General features: G+C 41.1%; 1 protein-coding gene across 4 annotated transcripts in view; it reads left to right on the top strand.

Annotated features, from left to right (window-relative positions):
* Window positions 1-3388: 3388 nt before the first annotated feature.
* Window positions 3389-18203, top strand: part of CAMSAP2 (calmodulin regulated spectrin associated protein family member 2) — an 81213-nt gene continuing 66398 nt past the window's right edge. For 2 of the 4 annotated variants that reach the window (XM_066324600.1, XM_066324598.1), the window contains exons 1-2: window positions 3389-3985; window positions 16336-16595. In XM_066324600.1, coding sequence (XP_066180697.1) covers window positions 3847-3985; window positions 16336-16595 — 399 coding nt within the window. In that variant the 5' untranslated portion in view covers window positions 3389-3846. The remainder of the gene's footprint in view (window positions 3986-16335; window positions 16596-18203) is intronic. The other 2 variants (XM_066324601.1, XM_066324599.1) reach the window with 1 other exon arrangement.

Below are 18203 nucleotides of genomic sequence, written 5' to 3'. Positions count from 1 at the left end.
ACACAAACCCTGTTGAAGTCAGTATTCCTCAGGGATCCCACTGGGACATGACTGGTTCTTGGTTTGTACACTGACAGTCTGACAGCACCACACCAAGTCGTGCAGGAAGCCTCACTGCTGAGGTTACAGGCCACAGGGTGCACCCCTTCCCTCAGCAAAACCACTTCTATCATGACTGATATCCTTGAAGCTCAGGAAAACAGATGGGATCATCTTAATTAGGCAAATTTGATAACAGCAATTAAAGATAATATGCCCACGGTGTTATTCCAAGTCTGTTTCCAACCTCAAAACCGAAGCATTACTCAGCAGAATAGTTGTTGTGAACTGCTGTGTTTGTGGATTTGCCCTAATACAACCAGCTCGTCTGAAGTGGGGATGTTTTTACTGTCCTCCATAGGCAGCCTGATAAGCTCAGCAGCACCCAGTCTGGCTACAGACAGTCCCGCTGCCAAAACAGCCACGGTATTCCTGATTTAAAACATTTTACTTTGCCTTTATCATCAAGTGTTGTGAGGGAAGAAACTATGCATGAAATGTTATTCCAGATTGAACACTGTAATCTAGTGCTAGCCTGAAATTAGTCTGCAGGCTCCTACTCTACACATAGCCTCTGCAGAAGCTAAGTGAATCTTAAAACAAGGGGAAAAAATGTATGAAATCGTTAGTCAGGACTCGTTGCACTATCTCCCAAGGTTAGAACTATTAGCAACAAGAGCCATGCACACCATTATTATTCACAGCTTCATAGTCAGATTGGTTCCTGTTGCCTGACACCCACTACAGGCTTGGTACACCACTGTGAAAATGGCCAGACACATGACAGTGAACAATCAGCCTTATAATGTCAACACAGGATAAAACGAGTCAAATGGGATTCTAATTTGAGGTAGAGGGAGGGGAAAGGAAGACAGAAAGAAGGGGAAAAAAAAAGTGAGATGCTTGTTTTAATACTTTGTCTTTCTGCTTGGCATTAATGCTAAAGTATAAGACACTGCAGCAGAAAGATTGCATACAGGAAAGATTATCACTATTTAAAATATTTCAAGACGTGTAAACTGGATCAGAGCAGAAAGGGATGACTCTTCATTCAGTTTTCCTGTTTATTTACTCTGAGCAATTAGAGCAGATTTTCATAATTTTCCATGTTGGCTGTTGATATCTTTGACAATGCAATAAGCAAGACGACATTTGGCATGTTTGCAAAAGTGGAAGAACTGGCACAGGAACTCCAGCAACTGGTGGTGATGTCTTCTTTGGCACTTAGTTATATTAGATTTTATATTCATGCATTCACTTTTAAGAGCACTAAGCAAGTGCAACTCCACTTTGATTGCACTTAGCACAAGACAGCTTTTTTAGATTTTGTTCAGTGACTCTGAACAGGTTTCATCAGCACAAATGCTGCACCCGCAAAAAAATTCCATTATAGCTAAATAATGGCCCCACAGTTTTTCTAAACACGTTTTCCTAATTTTGAGGTGTTTTTTCAGTCATACAAGAAACAAAATAATTGGGATCTAGAACATAGTTCTTTTTTTTTTTCTTCTTAGCTCTAATCCTTTGAGGTTTTAAAGCTTATGATTTTCGGGTGTTTGCTATTAAATGTGCAGGAAGAGTTAATTTGCTATTGGCAGTGTAAAAAAATAGTTAACATAATGCGAAGTGTATAATGCAACTTATTTCCAAAGGATGCATAAAACAATTATTCAGGAAAATGTGCAAATGTTAATTGTTGAAAACTAAGCATATAGTTTTTCTTAATAGAGAACATTTTCCAAGTGCACCTGTATGTTAGTTCGGTATTATTATAACTATTTCATCTGCAGAGGATCTGGGAATTTCAGTCCTCAGCTTGCTAAAGCAAGGATTTCTCAACTTTTCTCTCCCCCCCTCCATTCTGCTGAGTACTGCCACAGCAGCTCCCAGTTTCAGAGCTAGGTATGCACCACTTATGAGTGGTATGCATGACAGTTTGGGAATCCCATTCCGGAGAGTCTGTGGGGAATACTCAGCTACAATTTCTTCAAATGCTGACCTCCACTACCCCTTCATTAGCTCATTATTAATAAACACAGATACACGTCAGTAAAACTGTCAAGTACTCTTCAGTGCTGGAAGCACACACAGCCAGCCACACAACAATGGAAAAATCTCCGTGCAGATCAACTTCACAGTCCACTTGGAACACAAAGAAATAACAGTCTGGCCAGAATATTATTTGAAATCTTACAATGTCATGCTAAGACTTTGTCTGGCTATTCTTTTGAGGAAGAAGGGCAGAGTTAGACATTACCCCAAACCATATATATTTATACATACACCTATATCTATAGATGCATATACACACAATAAGAATGTATCCTCGGTAAGCTACAGTAAGCATTGGCTGCCTCCAGGCGCTCACGGGTGAGGCGGTGCCGGGCAGAGCCGCCCCTCGCCGCCACGGCCGCGCCCTCACACCCGCGCTCGGGAGCCAACACAGCCAGCTCCCTTTGAGTCATTAATCGCGCACTTACTGCTTCCCACCGTGACTAACGCTTCCCTCCACGCAGCCCACTGTTAAAGCGGTCCTGTGAGCTCCCAAAAACAGCTCAGGTACTCGTGAGCGAGACAGGACACGGTCTCTAGGGCGAATCGCTACTCCTGCTGCTGTTACAGTGATTACGTGACCCAGGCCCTGAACCATTTGAAGGCTTTGCCATTTTTCTGCCCGAGTATCCTCAAAGTTATATTTAGCCCCGATTTAAATAAGGAGGGACAAATGCCCGGGGGGATGCTCAGCCCGCCCCTGGGCAGCGCTCCGTGCCGCGGCCGCCCGGCATGGGGGAGCTGCTCCTCAGCCCCCTCACAGCCGAGCCCCGGCGCCGGGCCCTTCTCTCCCCGACGACCCGGCCGCGCTGCGGAGAGCCGCGGCCGAGGGACACCGCCCTTTCCCAGGCTTTCCCGGCACCGCCGGCGCCCCCTGACCGCGGGAAGCGCTGCCCCCTTCCCCTCCCGCCGCCGCCGGGGGAAGGCAGCGCCGGGCCCGGCCAGCCCGCGCTCCCCGGCCCGGCCCAGCGAGGCCCCGCCCGGAGCGGCCCCGCCCGGAGCGGCCCCGCCTGCCGGGCGCTGCGGGCAGGGGGCGGCCCGGCGCTGCCCCTCGGGCTCCCGCCCCGCCCGGGCGGGGAGGCGCCGGCGGCACATGCGCAGCCGCCCTCGCGCGGCCAGTGCGGCAGCCGCGGCTGGAGAGCCGCAGCGGCATCGCCGAGCGGCGCGGGCGGCGGGCTGCCGAGGGCGGCGGGCTGCCGAGGGCGGCGGCGGGGAGCCGAGGGCGGCGGGGAGCCGAGGGCAGCGGCGGGGAGCCGGCTCCGCCGCCGGCCCGCAGAAACCGCCGCTGGGACGGTGCGGGGCCGTGCGGCGTTCTGGGCCCGGAGGCCGGCGTTTTGACGTCCCGACGCCGGGAAGGGCCGCGTCCCGGCCTGCGGCGGCTGCGGGGGCCCTGCCGGCGGCTCCCGGGCCGGGCCGGGGCGCTGGCGGCCGCCCGGGGCAGCCAGCCCCGGCCGCAGGGTCTGCCCGGGGAGCGCGGGGCCGCGGGCGTTTGCTCGGAGGCGGGGGGACGGCGGCGTGAGTGAACTGAGACAAAGAGCGAGGAGGAGGAGGAGGAAGGAGAGGACACTCGGACTCGGCTACATTCCTGTGCGGAGAAAGGCGGGAGGCGGTGTCAGCCCTTTACGGACAGCTGGGTCCGGCGCTGCTCTCAGCTGCCGTCGCCGTATTTACGGGCGGCTCTGCCGGCCGTGGGAGGAGGAGGAGGACGGAGAAACAACCATGTAAGTTCCCAGTTGCCGGGGGTCCTGTGAGAAGATGGGGGATGCCGCAGACGCCAAGGAGATGAGGAAGACTTTCATTGTTCCTGCCATCAAACCCTTTGACCATTATGATTTCTCCCGAGCGAAAATCGCCTGTAATCTGGCCTGGCTGGTGGCCAAAGCCTTTGGGACAGGTAGGTGGCGTCTCCTTCTTCCCTTTCTTTGATGCTGGTTTCTGCTTGGTTGCTTCGCTGAGGACGTGCGAGCCATTCCCTGAGGAGCCGAGAAGGGGGGAGATGTGTGGGAAATGCTTTTGGCATGTTCCCTTGTCCTTAAGATCTCTTACCCCTCGTGGGTTTTTTTTTCTTTTTTTTCTTTCTATTTTTTTTCCTTAATTATACTAAGTCCGTTTGGAGTAGTCCCACTGTTTCCATCAGCAAGTAAATTTTGTGTATTTGCGCTCATATTATTTTTTTTGAGTGAATCTATCCCTGTAAATGGTGTTTTATTTATTACTCGGGTCACACTAATACAATGCGAAAAAAGCCCAGCAATCCACATTTATCTGTCATCTCGAAATGTTTCCTGTTATTGCTTAGGAGCAGAATTGGGGGCTAGCGATGGAAACGGTGCGTGCTCTTAGTTTTGACATGTGTGACAGTAGCCTGTGGCCATTTGAGTGTTAAGCAATAAGAAGGGTTTCAGGAAAAAAGAGCATCTAATGCCGGGTTTTGGCCTGCACAATACAAAAGGCTGTGAGTGTCAATGGAATCAATCTGTAATGCCTCCAAAAGGCATCGGTGCTCTGCCGCTGAAAACCTTGGAGCTTGAGGAATGCCAGACCTATGATTCTGTGCCTGAAATATTATTGGGCCTTGAGGAATACCAGACTTGCAGATGTCTTCTGAGGGAAGCATTTTGAAAATTTACCGAGCTGGAGGGGTTTTGTTAGTTTTGGATTTTGGTTTGGGTTTTTTGTTTGTTTGTTTGTTTTTTTGGGGAGGTGAGGCTCTTTGCTTGGTTTTGTGTTTTTTTGGCTTTAGTATAGCTGTAGTATTGTAATAATTTCATTTTCTGTGGATTAAAAACAATGGGGTTTTTTGAAAAGTGAAGTAGATCTCAATGATCATTACTTTTGCCTGTCCTTTGTAAAATAACAGGAAAGGGTTTCTCCTTATGGAATTTTGCACCTTTTACGTTTAGGGCCAGGGTGCTATTATGCATTTAGCCAGGGTTAGCATGTATTTAGCATGTCTTTATGGGCCATGCCTCTGGTAACTCATAATATTTGATGTGATGCTTCCAAAAAGCCACTTTTAAAGTTCCTTGAATCTAGTGACATTTCAGTGAGTGCATCACTTTAAAAGAAAGAAAAGATCAAAATATTATTTTCTTACAAGGATTTGTTGATAAACTCTACTTGCTTTTCTTTGTGATATCTGGACAAGTAATACTTTGATATATGACTTTATTAGCTATGCAGGTATGAGAAGTAAAATAGTAGAGAAAATTCTTGGAAATGCTTAATTCAACATTTTCAGAGATCATTATAGTTTTAGGTGGCTTGGTTCTATAGGGTCTGCTCATGGGATTCTGAGTGTGCAATGCTTGTGTAATTATATAACCCAGCCTTCTAACCTGAAAACTTTTTTCTGCTGGAGTTTGACAGATACTCAACCTATGTCTGAAATGTCTTGGTCTATACTCGTTGAATTTCTATTGGGCGTGTAAAGCCACATGCAGGGTACTTTTCTGCTACTTTCTATAGAAAGTGTGATCCAAAACAAATTCCTTTACTCTTTCTCTTCGTGACTGGGGTTGTTCTGAGGTGCTCGAATGAAGCATGATTAGAGGGAATAATTGCTTCATCTGCTCTCCTAACACTGCAGTAAGGTAACAGTAGGAAGAGAGGTAAGCACACCCATTTGTAGTGTTTCTGGTCCCAGTTCTTCCACTAGGTTAATGTAACTAGAAACTTCAGAGAAGAGTTTGGCTGAAGTAGGGAAAGACAGTCTACAGGACTTGCATGTCTGCAGTACAAATGCTTCCTTTATAGTTGGAGTGAAACAGAAGAACTGACCTTCACCTTTTCCAAGAAGGAAGGAAGCTTGGGTTTGTTAAATTCTTTTGGTTGTTGGGAATAACTCACAGCCTCAGTCATGTCTTCTAACTATTGCTATATACATTGATACAGAGGAAATACAAAGCATGATTAGTGTGTTTATAGGTGCCACATTTTATTTCTTTTTTTAGGCTTGAAGTTTTGAAGTTCCCTAAGCTTGCAGGGGAAAGTGAAGGGTTTTTCCTTACCGTCTATGAAACAAAGTGTTGCAGTTCACTTTCATTAATGAAAAGCATTTGTTACAACTACGTATTGGTTAAAGAAATCAAAATATGTATCAAAGGGGTACATCTTTCGGCGAATGGCTTTCACAGTCTTAAAACCATATTTCAATACAATCAGAGTTGTGGATTAACGGCTTGACTGCAGGATGTGAATTTGGTTTTGCAAAAGGACTTTGAAATAGGTACTGTTCATTAACATTAGTAATGACTTTTGGTGTTTCATTGATACCTATGTCCAAAAACTGAGAGACAAATTGTCTGTTGTTATTGTCCTTGGTAAAACTACAAGTGTAGAGTTTGGCCCCAGCACAGGCAGGTCAAAATTATTAGTCCTATTAGTGAGATGTCACAGGAGAGTAAGAATGTATTAACAGTCACATTGAAGGCATCTTGTTTGAGGAATTGTTTAAGGAATACTAATTGAAGAAGGAATTCGTACTTAAGTGTTGAGGGTGTGTGGGATTTTGTGCCTTGGTGTTTTGCTGCAAGACAACATATTGGTGTTGGGACATGTCAGATTGAATGTTTTGTAATAACCTAATTGTCTAAGTGACACAACATGCAGTAACTGAAAGGGGGAAAATTAACAAGTGTGAAATATAAAATGGAGAAGGTTTGACCTTGGAAATTAAATCTGAAAATACCTAATTTCAGCCTTTTCTCCCAATGCTGGCAGTTAATCATTTCAGTATAGACAAATTTCTTCCCAAAGAACTGGACGAATGGTATAGACATTATAGCCTTCAACTTAAAAGTATAGTGGGACTTTCTTCCTAGGGATAAGTTGAAAAATATCTTGATGTTGTGGTAGTCTGTGCTCTTTTTATTTCTAAAGCAACAGAAGTGGGTTTCACTATTTTGGAATGTGAAGTTTTTGCCTTCTTAGTCTGCTGTAGTAATAGAAAATGTGCCTGAAAATTTTGTTATCCAGCCATGCATCTAAAGACAGGCTGAGCTAAATATACATCATTCCTGACAGATGTTTGTTTAGCCTGTTTTTCAAAAATCTCTAATTATAGACTTTCCACAGTTTGGACTTTATTTATTTTTAGATGTTTGAACAGAAACTTGATGTCTTTGGCTACATTGTTAGGCCATTACTTACCCTCCTCCTGGGGCTTTTGAGAATGGTGGACACCTTATGTTTTTATAACATCTTTCATATAATAAAAGCAATATCTGTTATATTGTTTAGACAAAACAGACTTTTTTTTTCTTTTTTGTAGGGCGAATCTTTTATTCTCTGTGTTTATTAGGGGTTGATTTGGGTTGGGATTTTTTTTGCTTGGTTGGTTTACATGAGCTCTGTACTTAAATCTAATTCTATTGATCCAGCTAAACCATTACCGGTACAAGGTAAATTTGAAAAATCACTTCATATTTCCAACCTATAATATTCTGATTTATTCACTAAAATATGACACTTGCCATTTCTGCATGAGCCCAGAGTTGTTGACTCATGCAAGTCTGTGATTCACTGTAGCTCTGTATCTTTCTCTGCAGAGCTGCTGCCTACTCAGTTGTTCCCATCTTGTAATTCTACTGTTGTAGGTTCCTGCTCTGCAGCTATACTTACATAACTCCATCCTATTTTCAAACCACTCCTTCCACTTATCAAAATTATCTTGAATTATAATTTTGTCCTCCAAAGTGCTTTCAGTCCTTTTTTTATCTTGGGATCACTTCTCTACAGCCTTGTCTAGTGTGAAGAAAGGTGTGAGTTTTTGAACTGGAAGTACGTGTTCTTCCCATTTGGTAGGGGACATCTGAGTATGTCTCTTGGAAAATGGGTTTTCAAACAGCTTTTCATCCAATTTTTAGTAATGAAGTCAAGAGTAGATCTTGACTACTAGATTTTTAGAAAGTAGATCTTGATTTAGATTTTTAGAAAATTATGGGAACAGTTTTAAGTCAAGTTAAATCTGTTCCTAGTTTACTATCCATACAACGTATTATTCTGCTGCATTAATACATTTAACTGGTTAACATGAGAAATATTTTTGACAGGTAAACAGGAATAAACTAAAAGCTAAATAAAAGCTGCATAAGTCTTTTCCTGCAAAAGAGCAATTGTCCTAAACATTTTTGTGTTTTCTGAAGTCAAAATAAAATTTTAACGTTAAATGTACCCTTTGTAGGTATTTGAAGCCAGAGATTGCAAATTGCATCATCTAAATATTACCCAAGAAACTTAAAAATAGCTTTCCCCTGATGATTAATGTTTTCAGAATTCATGTGTGGCTACTTGCTGCTCTTTGCCCATGTTGCCAGTAGAACCATGGAGGGAGGAAATGAACACTCTGTATCTGACAGAAACAAGTTGTAGCTAAATACTCTCATCTGCTATGCTGAGTGTTGCAGGCCAGAACATATTTTAATCTTTTTCTAGCAGACCTTATTTCTTCACTTGTATTCAGTCTGGCGGGAGGAAAACTTTTTAGAAGGGTTTGGAGTAAAAAAAAAAATTAGTTTGAGATTCTAGTGAGAATTTTTATATATATAGATTCCATCACCTCTCTAAAATAGTTGCTGGCAAATTGAGACTTCAGTCAGTCCTACTAAAATCAGTAGGATCAGACAAATCATTTACTGAGGTGTTGTATTTAGAAGGTGGTTGTATCACTCCTTTTTGTAGAACACATTGATGATGTAGTTTGACTCTAGATGACTTTTTTTGAAGTAAATACATAAAATTGGATGAGCTTCTGGATCTGTTGGGTTTGGCAGAGGCCTCTGAAGTTGTAGACTGCGTGTGTACAGAGGTAAAGGAAGGTGATCAGTGAGGGATTTGCAATAGGCAAAGGACCTCATTTGAGGTATGGGATCTGTTCTTTCAAAGACTCCGTGCCCTTGAGCCTGTTTGCCTTTACAGCTCTTGTCTGCAGAATGTAACAATCTGATAGACTGTAGCCAAACGCTCACTGATTTCAGGTGATGAGATGAAATGTTTTTCTTCTCCCTGTACCTGGTTTCTCTTTCTATTTTTTGACCACCATTGCAGTTACTACTGCAGATATAGTTTAAAATTTCCCCCTTTACCCTATGTAATCTGTTGGGTTACTTTAGTGACTCCATGTTTAAAGGTGCCTCTCATTCAAACGTGAAGACAGGAATGTGTTACTTTTTCAATAAGATGGTATGTAATTTCCATTCTACAGCTAGAACAACTGGATACAATTCCACTCCTGAAATTAGTAACTTTTGGTACTTGTTCTGCTAAACTGGGAGCTCTGAATAATCATTATCGCTGATCATTCTGGAAAATGGGGATAGAAGTGAAACTCTCCAGACTTCATAAGAAAAGTAGAGTGAGTTCTTCCTCCTCCCCCTTCCTTTTTATTTTGTGCAATTGGACAAGATGTTGTTACTGCATCAGGTGGTAATAAGCATTTCTGCTACAGAGCTGAAATGTAATGTTTGAAATCTATTTGCCATATGTAAGATTTGGATAGTTCTAGCTGTTCCCTGCATGTTTTCTTTTGTTCAGTTAAAAGCAGTCATACACGAAGAGAACCTGTAGGCCAGGCACCAAAGAAGATTTGTCCATTCACATCTATCTACTTATGGCTAGCAAAAAGTTTTCTTTGCCTTAATAAAATCTAGTGATAAATTCAAGTAACATTTATCTCTAATTTTCTGAAACAGCTTTTTCCATACTCCATAGGATATTTAAATCATGACTTGACTACAATGGTCATCAAAGTGCTAGCTGGGTGAGACAGGATCATACTATTATCTTTATATTTTGATATAGTTAATAGTTATACTATTATCTTTACATTTCTCATAACTTGCCTCTCTCAAAAATAAGTTCTGAAGGCATTTATGTTAATGAAAATTGATCCCCTTATTGGCAGGGTTAGTTCTAAATCATTCTTTTGTTTATTAAAACCCAAATCAATATACAGGTTTTAGTAAATTAGATGCTAATCTTCCCATTTTAATAAGTAATGCCAGTACCAGACATATTCTGTAGGTTTTGTGGGAAGCATTTCCTGTTGTGCTGCTGAAGGCAGAATATTGGATTGGATAGGCACTTAGTGTGACAATTAATACAGCATTTCTTATGTGATTTTCAGTGTTCAAAGAACAACTGAAGTCTGGTTAGGCTATGAAAGTAGAGCCTGTGCATGTTTTTGCCTTAAATGTTTTGAGGTTTGTTGGTTTGGGTTTGGGTTTTTTTTTTTTTAGTGTTTTGTTTGCTTTTTATTTTTGTTTGTTTCTCTTTTTTGTTTGTTTGGGTTTTTTGTTTCCTTTTTTTTGAATGAGGAATCCCTTTTAAGTGCAGAACAGCTGTTGAAGCAATGGATAATTGCTGTGGTCTATTTTTGTGACATCTAGAGGCGGGAGGGTAGGATCTGTTTATTCATAGTACTTCTGTGATGATAAATTCAAGAATCTCTTGAGTTCATCCTAGCAAGGTGGACAAAGTTAAGAATGGTTATAATGAAGCTGAGTGTGCCATAAATTGAGTGTTGGCCTTTCAGATACTTGTCTCTAGACAGAAGTACACCTACAGCCTGCTAGCCAGGAACAATGGAAGTTGCAGACTAATTCAACAAACCAGAAAAGTAAAAATTATTTTGTGATCTGTACTCTCTCATTTTGTTTTCCACGTCCCGATTAAAAGTCTTGTTTCTGGATGGTGTCTCCAATATAAAATAGAAAATTGAGAAGTCTCTCTCTTCTATTGAGTCCACTAAAAAAATTCATCATAAGTTAAATAATGTAATTCTGTCTTCTCTGCCCCATTTTCAATTCTTAGACTCTTGACTTCTGTGCAAGCTCTGCTGTCTTGTTCCCAGATTGTAAATGTGGCACCAGAATCCTTGTTGGCAGGTGGAAATGAGGTAACTTGACACAGTCACTACATGGCAAAAGCATACCTTTGCTGACCTGCAGAAAACTGCCAAGTGCATTAAGACTTGGCATACATTCCTCTACTGGTTTGCACTAGGAAGTGGTTAAAGAGATTAGAATCTTCATTAAATAATTCTGTATTATATCTCAGTCTTCTACATATAATTTTTTCTTCTTAACGTTGTTGTGCATGGATGTCCGTAACCTGTAGAGAGGACGTTTTCTACACTGAGGCTTAATGTGGCCTTGTGGCTCCCAAAAATGATGGCATCGCTTAACTGGAAAGCCTGTGGCAAAATATTTTAACTTGTTTATGTTGTCCTCAGGAATTAAAAAACAAAACAAACAACATGGAGACCTTGCTGACAAAGACTTCTAAGCTTTGGCCGTTCTTAAGGCAAACATTCATAAATCTGAAATTGTTCACTGACACAAACTTGAGAAACTCAATAGTTGTGTAAAGGATTGTATTAATCTGTGTGGAAGCATGGAAATTTTACAAAAAATTTGTTTTTAGAGAAAATGTAGACTTTTCACATTGGCACAAGCAGTTTTTTTCCAAAGGAGGAATTCATCCTGTCTTCCAAGGAGTAACTCATACCTATCTGAGCAGAGAGGTTTTTTTAATAAAGCAACTTCTAAAGCTAAATTCAGTAGTGTTATGTGCAAACTAATTTTAGACCATTCCTTTCCTTTAAAATGGTCTGTTTAAACAGCAAATTAGGTTGCATTTCTAGCTCACAGTGGGGAGTGTTCTGGTTTGTCTGGAACAGAGTGCATTCTCTTCCAGGCAGGCTGTGCAGTGCTGTGCTTTGGGCTCGGTGTGAGAGCACTGGTGATCACACTCGGGTGTTGAGTTGGGGCTTTCTCTAGCTCAAGGAGCTCTCAGTGCCTGGTGGCAGCGAGGAGGGGCAGGAGGAGCTGTGGGGGAGTGTGGGCAGGAGAGCTGAGCTGGGCTGGGCCCAGGGACACTGCACCCAGGGCTGTGTGCTCCCCGGGGCTGGGGGCTGCTGGGAGTGGGCTTTTTCTGTTTTCCCATTTCATTGTTATTTATTATTGTTATAATATTTTACCTTATTTCAATTATTAAACTGTTTTTATCTCAGCCTGCAGGATCTACCTTTTCCCAGCTCTCCTCCCTCTCCTCCCATCCCAGCAGGGAGAGTGGGGTAGAGAGCAAGCAGCTGGGCAGCGTAGTTGGGTCTGGGGTTAAACCAAAACAGGGAGCAATAAAAATCCTGTGTTTGCTTGAAAGCTTTGAATAAGCTCTTAAATTATAAAATTTTTTTCTTCTCTAAAAAGAGTGGAATTTTGATTCCTTGATCATTTATGAAAAATTACCTAAAGATATGCTGATTACATTTTTGAAGTTAGCCTGATGATTAAATTTGAGTTACAGTTTAGGGCTAATGTGGTATTATTTTCTTTTCGTTCTGTTCTCCATGTCTTGAACTTACCGATTAGCTTCATTTATTCTTTTCATAGTATACAGTATTTACAAATTTCAAAATGTCAAAATTATTTCTAAAGCTGCTCACAAATCTAGGACAAAACAGGGTGGTCTGGTTCAGCCTCCTTCTGCAGAAAGGGCCAGGCTCAGCGTTAGAAGAGGTCTCTCAGCGCCCTGTCAGTGGTTTTGGAAGCGCCTGTGGATGGCAGTTTCACAGCTGGGTCCCCAGGCAGTGTGTGCCTGTGCTCTGGTGGTCTCTCTCGACAAACACTCTCCTTGCATCAGGCGGTGACCCTGCCTTTAAGCCGTGTTAACAAAGCCTGCCGGTGCTGGGGCAGTGCGGGCGGATCCTCCGCCTTCTCTCCAGCTCTGCAGCCGCTGTCCGGGGCTCCCCTGCGTTTCGTGTGCTCGGCTCGGTGCGCTCCGTGTCCCTCGGACATGGTTACGCGGATTTCAAGGTCAGACGCTACTTGATGGCAGCATGTGCAACAAGGTATTTCTTTTAAAGCGGGTCATTTAGCTCGGGGTTTAATCTTGGAGGATTCCTCTCTGTCGGCTGGGCAAAGCAGGACCGGTAAAACGCACATTTTGGGGATTAGTGTTAAGACTCTTCTCTGCCTAGAAGAGCCTGTTTAACAATCTCTAGTCCTGACAGAATTGTTAATAAAGGCTTTTGACCCTGCTGATTGTTCTGGTAATCTGCTGAGAACTGGATGGAGCAGTGTAATTCCCTGCTACAGGACTCCAGAGGCAGCACATGCCAGTTCTGGAAGGACTTCTACTCTGAGATGGAGTTTTCTCTGTCTGTTACCTATCTGCTGTGGAGGTTTTGGTTTTCTTTTTAAACTCTAACATGAGAACACAGCTTGAATCTTCTATCAAGAGCTATTCTGATATCAGACTGTTTAATATATGGTATGAAGTGGGGGAAAGTGCGGTGTTTCTGCCTGTGCAATGGGAACCCTGACAGGAATTTTTATAAAGAATTCTGATCTTGTTGCACCAGAGATTCCTTGTTTGTAGGCTTTCACTTTTTTATACATTCAGAATATGTCTGTAGCCACAGCTTCTCTTCCTAGCCCTTCGTTTCCATATTCGATTTTACTACAGAAAATAAACTGATTTGTCTAGTTTTATTTTTATGAAGATCAATAAGTTTCTTTTCCAGATTTATTTTGATGTACTTCAATGAAGTAAAAGAAATGGCATAATTTTGTCTTTTTCTGTATTTTCAGAAGCAGAACTATGCTTTATAAATAATTCTATTTGCCTTTCCTAGTCATCATGTTGATTTTTTTTTTTAACTGTGTTGAGTTTTTAATTACTACGTCCCAGCAGTGGATGTAATTCTTTCATGATAAATGCATTTATTGCATCTTGTCACTTTAGGATGTACTTCAGTAATACAGAAGATGAGAATTAACAGGCGTTGGGTTTGTTTTTTACTGTCTTGAGATTTCTCTTCTGGCTCAAATTTTCAGACTTGAAATCTGCCATTGTCTTCAGTGAATCTGAACCACAGAGTATGTGACTTCTGTCTGAGTGTAGCTAAGTACTCCTGCCTCAAGAGGTTGGGGTTTTTTTCATACAGGAATGAGGCTGTTTTAGGTCTTCTAAGAAATTAAAAATGGCTTTATCTGTTCCTTCCTGCTTGTCTCATCCCCATTGAAATTCTCATCTGCTTCACAACAGGAGTGTGTGGATTTTTGTTTGGGTTTTTAGTTGGTTGGTTGGTTTGGGTTTTTGTCGTGGTTTTTTTCCTATTCTTTCAAAACCAAAATCTGCTGCCTGTGCATTGTGACATATTTACAAAAAAATGTTTTCTAATCCTCTCTAGCTTGAAGAAAAAGCATAAAGATGCTTTAAGAGTTGGCATTTGCAATTGCAGAGGATAAAGTCCTGATGAGAATTGAGCTCCTGGTACTGGGAGATGGATCATTAGGGATTTCAGAAATAACAAGCTTAATATTTAAATAGACAATGTGTGGACAAACAGGGACAGGAAAGAAGATCAGGTACAATTGAGATAGCTAAAAACAATACCTGGGGAAGCAGGTATCTAGCAGCTCTGAGATCCTTAATTAGAAATGCTTTTTGTTGGACTGGATGACTCTGGATCCTATAATCAGTAGGTGAAATTGGGAAGTGGAAGAGAAGATGGAAGTATATCCTGACACTGGTAGATATTTTTGTTCGCAGTTTTATTGTCATCTTGTAAAAACGTAGGGCTGTTAGGCATTGGATTTGTGTTTTAAAGGGCAGAGTAGTTGTGCTGGTGGTATATTTTGATCTGTATTCTAAAGCAGAGCTGTCAGTTTTCTTGCCAAAATTAGGCTCATGGTTTAAGCAAATTACTAACTGTACCTCTTTCCCCTGATACTCTGAATTGGCAAAAGCAGCAGCAATATCTTACCCTTTCCTACCATCCTTCTGGCATTTAAAGCATGTGTTAATATTTCTTTCACTTTTTGCACTCCATCAAGTGTATCTTCCCTCACAACTCACAAGAAGGCAGCTGGCACCTTCCAAAGCTCATAATGGGAGCACATGAACTGCAATTGAATATGTATGAGGAAGAAGATAATCTATCATTATCTTGTGATGGCATGTTTTGTTTTTTCTCTCTCTTCTCCTGCTCCACCCTTACTGTGCTGTTTACTGCAGACTGATTCAAACCTTGTCTGTTTGGCCATTTCTCCAGCTGAAGGCAGCAAAGGCAGTAACAACTTAGAGTTGCATCACTGCTTTCCTAAGCACTAATTTTTATTTCCAGCAATTAAATAGGCTTTTTGCATCCATTTGGACCCAGGAAAAGAATCACATGCTCTTTATCCCACGAATATTGTTGGCTTAACTAATTTTACGACAATAGAGAATGAAATTTTTCCAGGAGGAAAATGAAGCATCTTGCAGTGTGTGTGCCTGAAAATCTGAAAGTTATTTTCCACTTGACTCATGATTTAATTTAATTTGATCTAGTACCGTATTTAATTAATTTATAATTATTACTTTTGTGGTAGACAATTATAAATACAGTCTGCCTTTATTGTGTTATGTACAGTACTTGAAAAAAAATTGTTGGATTGTCTTGAATGCTATTTTTGGAGTTAAAATCTCAGCATAGATTTGACAAAATTTTTCATAGCTTTCTGTAGGTGCTAAGCCAGCTCACTGAAAAAGGAGGAAAACCACAATTTTAAGGGAAGTCAGTAACACAGCAAGGCCAATAAGAACTCAGTATCTTGTCATAAACAAAGTGATAGTATTTTTTTTTTCTTTCTCCATTCTTCTAATTTTAGTTAAAAGCCCATATATTTATGCTTACCTGCTGGATTGTCATCATTCTGTGATGCATGACCTTTGAAATAAATGGTGTAGTAATCAAAATTCTGCATGTGTGGGAACTAGGAGGCTGCTTTTTTGTCTTGATTTTTTTTTTTTTTTTGTCTGAAACATAATGTTTCAGTTCTGTTTTGTTATTGTGATAGAGTCCAGGGTTTGTGTTTAAATGAGTGTTGTTCTGCCTTCATATATCTGACCTATATAATGTTATGCCAAAGGAAATGGGAATGTTTAGGCATGTATTTGGAGAAGCCAAGAAATTTTCATGTAATGATGCTGTAAACTACATGTTTGTCTTCTGTTGTGGCCTTTGAAGTTTGAGACTCTTTGAATTTTTCTCAAGTTTCTATTTATAGTTCAAATATTGCCTTTGTATGATTTTTTTTCCCCAGTATTTTATAACATAAATGCTGATATAGATTTTGGCCTCCCCTTGGTTAAGCTTTCTTTAATATAATTTTGAGTTCACACATATTTTTAAAAAATCCCCTAGTACTCTTAACTGTCCTTTCTGCTCCTGACTTGTGGTGTGTGTGTGTTTTGTAGAAAATGTTCCAGAAGAACTCCGAGAACCATTTTACACAGACCAGTATGACCAGGAGCACATTAAACCACCTGTGGTTAACTTGCTGCTGTCTGCCGAGCTCTACTGTCGTGCTGGGAGCCTTATTCTCAAGAGTGATGCTGCAAAACCTCTTCTAGGTCATGATGCTGTTATACAAGCCCTGGCACAAAAAGGCCTTTATGTCACTGACCAAGAAAAGTTGGTGACTGAACGAGATCTTCACAAAAAACCGATTCAGATGGTGAGTGTTCTGAGCTTGTGTGTTACATCTCTTCTCTCCATCTGTGTGCTCCCAATACCTACAGGTCTGTCTTTGAAAAGCATCGTTATGTTGAAGTATTTTTTCAGGAGTTCAGTGGGATTCATTGCTGGGAAGTTTGGAATTGTTTTGGTTTGGGGTTTTTTTTCATGTCATCAGGTGTATTTCTTCTGTATTAATGCTAGAATGCACCTGTCTTCCTACTTAGTTAAAATGTTGCATTTTTAAATATAGCTGTGACAATAAGATCACTTTGATTTCAGTTTTGACTGTAAGTTAATATTTCTGCATTGGAAAAGTTTGAAAACATTATTCTTGGGCAGAAATCTTTGGTTAAAAGCTTGAAAAAAAAGTTTTGATGGCAGGCAATTCAACCTAATAACATTGAGTGGTCACCTGTTGCCCATTAGGTCAATGTAAAACACACAACAATGGTATTTTTTCATGGAGACTTTTAATAATATGTCTTTGCTTTATACAACTGCTAATTAAAACATTCGTTCAACTGATGAATGATTCTATTAGTAAGCTCCAAAGTCATGTTTTCTTCTCTGTTTGGAGCTGAGTTATAAAAAATTAACTGTGAAAAGGATGTTTACATATGTTTGTTTAGTAAATGGCAGTATTATAGAATAAGATGCTAATATATTTAAAGTGAAATATTTACAATGTTTACATTTTTATATTTGTATTTAATATTTAATATAGAGAATAAATTAAACAAAGTATTTGTGGTCAGTGACCTGTAGCTGCCTCTAGAATGAAGGTGTGTGGAAATTAATATAGCTGTGGTGATCTTAGAGGTGTTTTCCAATCTAAATAATTCTATGTTTCTAAGTGATGCGAAATTCGCAGGATACTTGCAATACTTGTGGGTGATTAGGAGTGTTCCTAATGTTCACAGAAGTCAAAGCATTTAAGAAACAAACTTTCTGACTTTGTTTTTGCAGAACTTAATTCTGTTCTTGCTTCTGAAGGAAAATAAGGTTACTGACTTGCATTTATGAGCCTCTGGTTTCCCCATTTGATTCATTTAATTTGATCCCTGTCTACAGTAGTAGTAGTCTTTCCAGAGCTCCCAGTTGAAAAAAAAAGCAGTCAGTATTACCTAGTTTGGTTTGCTGATGTTCGATTTAGTAATTCCTGTTGCCTAAAATGCATGTCAGTAGTCATTTTCTCTTTCCCCCATGCTTGTGGGGCTGTTTGTGTGTTTTCCCAGTGCTGATGAGGTGCAGTCACCGGGGAGTTACTGACACATGAGCACGTAAGGGTTGTTGTCCCCAGGTCCCTGCTGTGCCCGGGCCACTGGCCCCCACTCCAGCAGCACTAACACATGGGTGCCCTGCTGCTGTTGTCAGTCCACAGGCAGCACAACTGGCCTGGGCACAAACACAGCCACGTCCAAAACAACTGCTGCCAAGGAAATGGCTGTGAGGCTGTGGTGTCCATGTGAACATCCCGAGAGTTTCAGTCTGTCAAACCATGCTCTCAATTCCTATGCAAGCTCCTAGCAGCAGCATTCTATTTTAATTGGAAAGCCTCAACCCTTTTCCTTATTATACTATTAGTAAAGTTGGCAGAGAACTTCAA

The sequence above is a fragment of the Sylvia atricapilla genome, chromosome 9 (genome assembly GCF_009819655.1).
Source record: "Sylvia atricapilla isolate bSylAtr1 chromosome 9, bSylAtr1.pri, whole genome shotgun sequence".
Classification (NCBI taxonomy): domain Eukaryota; kingdom Metazoa; phylum Chordata; class Aves; order Passeriformes; family Sylviidae; genus Sylvia; species Sylvia atricapilla.
Note: the sequence above shows the minus strand (reverse complement) of the source record. Positions and strands in the feature narration are given on the sequence as shown.